Source organism: Arachis duranensis, chromosome 6, assembly GCF_000817695.3.
Source record: "Arachis duranensis cultivar V14167 chromosome 6, aradu.V14167.gnm2.J7QH, whole genome shotgun sequence".
Classification (NCBI taxonomy): Eukaryota; Viridiplantae; Streptophyta; class Magnoliopsida; order Fabales; family Fabaceae; genus Arachis; species Arachis duranensis.
Window position 1 is genome coordinate 83,541,633 of NC_029777.3, and position 6,373 is coordinate 83,548,005.

General features: G+C 37.9%; 1 protein-coding gene across 1 annotated transcript; it reads left to right on the forward strand.

Annotated features, from left to right (window-relative positions):
- Positions 1-665: 665 nt before the first annotated feature.
- On the forward strand, positions 666-2,017 carry LOC107494319 (uncharacterized). Its single transcript, XM_016115376.2, has 3 exons — positions 666-868; positions 1,109-1,170; positions 1,619-2,017. Exons 1-3 carry the CDS (start codon positions 772-774, stop codon positions 1,766-1,768), a joined length of 309 nt encoding a protein of 102 aa, XP_015970862.1. The 5' UTR covers positions 666-771; the 3' UTR covers positions 1,769-2,017.
- Positions 2,018-6,373: the final 4,356 nt, after the last annotated feature.

The following is a 6,373-nucleotide window of genomic DNA, read 5'->3' on the forward strand; positions in this document are numbered from 1 at the left end:
TTATTATAAATTAGCTTAATATAGTTTCAGAATAAAATTTCACCATGAAGTAATTATTATGATAAGAGATAAAACCCAAGTCATCATTGTTCAACTTGAAAATTGAAACAAAATTAAATATTAAAAATATTTTAAGTTCTTATTATGAAAACTTTAAAACCTAAAACATACCTTACCCTAATTAAAATCTAAAAAGATTAAATATCCGTTAGCACTGTGCTAAGAACAACAACCTCACAAGAAATACATGCTCCATTATTATCATCTTGATATTTAAAGCCGTGAATGCTTAAAGTTAGGTCGGGGGGCACAGAATAGAAAAAACGAATTAAACAAGTTGACTTTTTTGGGCTTCTGCGCACTACATTTATTAATTAACTTCTTTATTGATTATTAAAGTCTCCTTTTTAGTTATATGCTCAGTTTACTTGTGAGTCTTAAGATTATTTAAAATAAAAATATTAAAGTGTTTTTAAATAATAAATACCTTAAAAATGCCTCTTGAAAATTTAACTTCCTTAATTTTCTAATGTTAATTACTCATATGAATAGTTTTTTTTAACAAAGGGTCTATAAGAAAAATACTATTTATTTGTTTATTAAATTATTTTAGTACATTGTGCCACCTATTTAAGCACTAAAGAGTAAGTGCTTTTTTCTATGTATCATTATACCAATATCTCTGCTTATTAGTGCTCTTTTTTGTCATCGAATTTATTAGTGTTAGTGTGTGTGTGGCTTTTCAATCCCATCATCATTCAATTATTCAAGATGATGCACAGAAATTCCCAAAGGCTCTTATTGCTACTTCTCTTTCTGGGTTTCTCTTCTTATCTTCTTCTCTCCACTTCTGCTGTCCCTGCAACCAGTAAGACAGGCCTTCAAAGTTTTTAATGAATATTATTGTATCTGTTCCGTTTTATTATCACTTATTATTATAGGAATTGGATACATCATTGAATTAATGACAGATAACTAAAAGAGAATGGAAAAAGTAATTAATATATAGTTATTACTTGATCATCCGTTTGTCTGTTTATTTTAATTTGTGTGGAGTTTAATATGATGAATAATTAGGGATTAATTTGATTTAATTTGTGTGATTAAGGAACCCAGAATTTGGATGGTGAAGAATCCGAAGATGCATCACTTCTACTTTCTTTAGCTAAGGTTATTTCTTCAATCTCTCTCTCTTCTCTCTCTCTCTCTACATAATTGTTGGATGATAACAATTTTGATCTAAAAGATTCCAAGGTTTTGGATTATTGCAGTGATCCTTGTTTTTCTTTTTCTCTGTCCTACTACACAAGAATATGTGCATGTGATTAATATATATAGTGTACGTGTGAAAATACTCACTAGAAAATGATCATGTCCAATTTCAAAGTCTTGGTTCAAGTTTATGACTTGTTAAATTACCATGATAGCTAAGATATACCAGGAAATTAAAGAGTAGAAAAGATAAAAAGTCTTACCAACCTCTTAATTATTGTTGTGGAGTTGCATCAACTTATATACATGACAATAAGTTATATGGACTGCTATTTTTTTACAATAAAAATTAATAGTATATATGGTTCTCTGTAATTAAATTTTTCTTGTATATTTTTCCTACCAGAATATGCAGAAATTGGAAAATAATGTTGAGGATGTGGTGATTGATGTGGAGGAAAGATTCATAAATAGGAGGATGGATTTGGAAACACAAGACTATGAAGGAACTGGAGCAAATAAAGATCATGACCCCAAATCCCCTGGAAGTGTTTAATTAATTCTCCCAAAATAATGCACATTAAATTAATTAATTATTAGTTTAATTTGCAACCCATGGAAGCTGTAAAATAGGATCTCTAGATACTTAAGTGTTTTGTCTGCTAATGTCGTTATAGTATATAATATAAATATATAATACAATATATATGTATGGAGTAGTATGGTTCTCTTCCCTTTGTTTAATAGCATCAATTGTATAATTTTCTGTGTGCTTGTATAATAAAAGATCATATGTAATTTGTTATTTCATTCAATTAAATAAAATTGCAGCTTAAAATGAAAAAAAAAAAGAGAAAACAATTGATGATTGTAAAAAACGGAGGCTTGAACCAGGACAAGGATGAAGCAGCATTTGACATGTACTTGTCCTATTATATATTTTATTTTTATTAATTTATTTCGATTTACATTCTTTTTATAGTGTTGGGTTGGTGCACCGCATGCTCAAACTTTTTAATTAAGTGGTTTTTAATGTTTTAACTTTCAATTAATTGCGGATCCAACTTCACTCCACCTTGACTCACGTGCAGATTCAGCTACAAATTACAATTTCCATATGTCAACAAATTATTTAAAAGCAATATTATATAATTAATAAAATCTATTATTTTTATTAATATTTAATTAATAAAAAATGAATATATGATATTTTCGTCCTGACCTTTTCTTTACGGACATTTTCGTCCTCAAGCAATGAAAAATACATTAAAGTCCCTGATCGTTGAAAAACATGAACATTTATGTCCCTCCGTTGATTTCTGCCGTTTGCACTGGACGGAAAACGCTGAGGTGGCACAGGTGGCGCTTAGGTGGGACGTAACGGATGCCATGTGGCATGGGGCAAAAAGTTAGAGGACATATAAGTCCCTGGAGGCCAAAACGACGCCGTTTCGTCTCCTCCTCTTGAAACACAGTTGAATCCCCATATACAATACCCAGAAGACCCATAGTTGAGTGAGAGAATTACAGAAAACTCTAACCCAAAGACGATCAAACTTCTTCGTCTCTGTTTCTCCCTCCAAAAAATACAACACGTAGAAGAACAAAAGGTCAAGGGTGATAGCTGGTGGCAGAAGCTGAGGAGAAGCTTCGTCAGAGGTCGTGGCTGGTGTCTTCATCACAAGGTAAGATTGTGATGCTTAGCTAGGAATGCAATGTGTTTGCATGTTTGTAGTGTAAGAAAGAAAGTGAAAAACGGGTGTATTGCGTCCTGTGTAGGATTATGGGGAGGGATTGTGTTCGGGAAATGTAGTTTCTTTCATGTATTGTGTTGTTTCCTTTGTTAATCGTAGTTCTGCACTGGTTAATTTCAGATGGTTGACGTGTTTGTGGTTCCGGTCTTTCATCATGGAGGGAACTTCGTAAGAGGAGTTGGTGGAAAGTTGGTTTATCAGAATGGAAAGGAGGAGAGGTTCCCTGAGATGGACCTAGAATTTGTTAATTTTGGAGACCTAGTGACAATATTTAAAGGGTTTGGGCTACCAGTCATACAAGGCAGTATATTGGTATGATCCATCAAGCACTGAATTTGAATCCGGGATGAACATATTGACTGGGGATGCAGGGATCAACGCAATGCGTGAGAACCTAATGAAGCACCCAGGGCGAGGTGAGTTCCATATATACTTTGACCATCTTGTCGACGAGTAGGAGGTTGTTGAGGATGCTGCCCAGGACAGAGATACTGCAGGGGAGGTGGGTGAAACTACAGAGGAACTGAATTCTTCCTCTTCATCTGATGACGGGTACGAGAGCACAGAAGACGTGTTGTACAAACCTCCACCGGCTGGAATTGAGAGTGATAGCAGTGAGAGTGACAGCAATGGTGGGGTCACTGCTGGGAAGAGGAAAAGAGGTGTCAAGGGTAAGAAGAATGTTGTTACGCCGATCAAGAAGGTAGTCACTCCGAAAAAGAAGGTAATTACTCCAAGGAAGAAGGTAGTTACACCAAAGAAGCAAGGGAAGAAGAAAAGACAATTTCGCACAAGGGTTAATGAAAGATGGGAAGGAAGTGGGAATGGGACTGATGCACGTGGTGAAGCAAGAGATCAAGGACCTGATGTCCAGCCAGATTATGCAGTCGGGGGTGGGTTTTATGTCAGTGAGCTCCCAACGGAGGTGGAGGAGATAATGTTTGAGTATGAGTCTGAAGACTTACATACTCCCATATCATCTGATGGTGAAGGCAGAGGTGAAAAGTTTCCAGAGTTTAATAATGAGTATGCTCATGGTGAGGGCAGGTTTGAGCTAGGAACTAGGTTTGCCACTGTAGAAAGGTTCAAGGAGGTAGTTAAAGATTCTTTCATTGCTGAGGGTCGGGAAGTGACATGGATAAAAAATGACAAATAGAGAGTGAGAGTGGGGTGTGGGGATAAGGAGTGCCCTTACTTGGTTCACTTATCATACAACAAAAGTCTGCAGTGTTATCAAGTGAAGACCTACCATCCAGAACACACTTGTGCGAGGGATTTGGGCAGCAACGCTACTGATAAACACTGGCTAAGTAAGAAGATTGAAAAGCAGATGTCCACCCAACCACACATGAATACAAAGGAGGCTACTGATTTTCTTAAAGAGGAATTTTCCCTCTGTCCCCATCCTAAAATGGTTTATAGAGCAATGAAGGAGGCTATGAAATGAAAAGGAACAATACAAGAGATCCAAGGATTATTGTGAGGAAATACTGAGGAGCAATCCAGGCTCATCAGCCAGGCTTGAGCTCATGCCAATTCCAGATGGCCCCCCTGTTTTTGATAAATTATACATTTGCCTAGATGCCTGCAAACAAGGTTTCAAAGATGGATGTCGTCCCCTGTTGCATTTGGATGGGTGCTTTTTAAAAACATATTATGGTGGTTGGCTTCTAGCAGCAGTTGCTCAGGATGCCAACAACTAATTTTATGTTGTTGCCTATGGAGTGGTCAGGGCTGAGACTAAGGAAGCCTGGAAGTGGTTCATGACCAATCTGCAAGGGGACATAGGAGACGATGCTAACCATGGCTGGAACTTCATATCGGACCAACAGAAGGCAAAACCAGTTTATGGTTATTTTCATTGCTCTGCATTTAGTTTAGATCATTTCTAATTTGTTGATGATATTCATTGCTACCTAGTTGGTTAATTTCATTGCTATGTGGTTGATAATGTTGTGGCCAGGGTTTGCTTCCTGCGTTGAAGGAGGTTATGCCACACGCTAAGCTCCATAATTGCGTTATGCATATGTGAAAAACTTCATCAATCGCTACAAGGATCTGTACATTCGACAAGTTGTGTGGGAGTGTGCCAGGTGCACAACTGTTGCTGAATTCAAAGAATGCATGGAGAAGTTGAAAATAGTTAACAAGGGTGCCTGGGAGTACCTTAGCAAATTTGAACCTGAGACATGGGTGAAGGCTTACTTCTCCCATGGTCCAAAAGTGGATAACCTCACAAACAATATGTGTGAGATTTTTAATGCAAAAATAGTTAACTACCGCTGCAAGACTATCCTCACCATGTGTGAAGAGATCAGATGCTATCTCATGAGGCGGATGGTAAATCATAAACGGGTCTTGGAGAATCACTCAGGGAGGCTAGCACCAGTTCAGGAAAAGAGGATGGAGAAGCTGTTAAACCTAAGCACCAAGTGGACGGCTGAATGGGTTGGTGACAATGAACGAAAGAGGTTTGAGGTTTCTCAGAAAGGAACTAAGGTGGATGTGGACCTCATTAGGCACAGTTGCTCATGCAATCGATGGCAACTGACTGGTAAGACTTGTACCATACTTGATTCAGTTTCAATGATATTTTGATTTGAATTTCCTTTACTGTTATTTTGGTTATATTACTCACCTTCGCTGCATTACCTTAGGCATGCCCTGCTTACATGCATTTGCTGCCATTAGGAAGAGACATGACACACCTCATGACTATGTTCACCCTTGGCTATGCATGGAGTCCATCAGGAGGACATATGCACACTGTATTAAGCCTGTTCCAAGCCCAGAATTTTGGGTTGGAACTGAGTTCTCGAAGGCAGACCCACCTATTATCAAAAGGCCAATTGGACGGCCAAAGGTTCATAATAGGCAAAAGGATCCGACTGAGCCACTCATGCAAGAAGGAAAACTAAAAAGGTCATTCGTTGTATCCTGCAGCAAGTGTGGTGAGAAAGGCCACAACTACAAAACATGTAAGGGAGCCCCTTCCAACCCAAACTGGAAGCCGAAGACAAGGCGCCCTAGGAAGAAAGCAGCTACAACCTCACAGTCACTGATTGTGCTTCCACTGTCACAATCTGCTCCAAGTTCAGAGGTAAGAACCCTATAGTGGAATGTTGTATTATAGGGGCTATTTCGTATTAGTGATATTATGGTTAGGGATTATTCTGTCTTAGTTTGGAAATCATTAAGGACTACCATGTCTGATTACTGATATGGCTAGGGACTATTCTGTATTAGTGGTACTATGCTTAGGGATTAATCTGTCTTCATAATACTATTCTGTTCACATCTTACATGCATATTTCCAGGATGCATCCAGCAGCCAACCAGGCAGCTCTCCAAACCCCACTGTTATGGAATCACCTGCCACAACCAATCCAACTATGCCACCAGCTCCA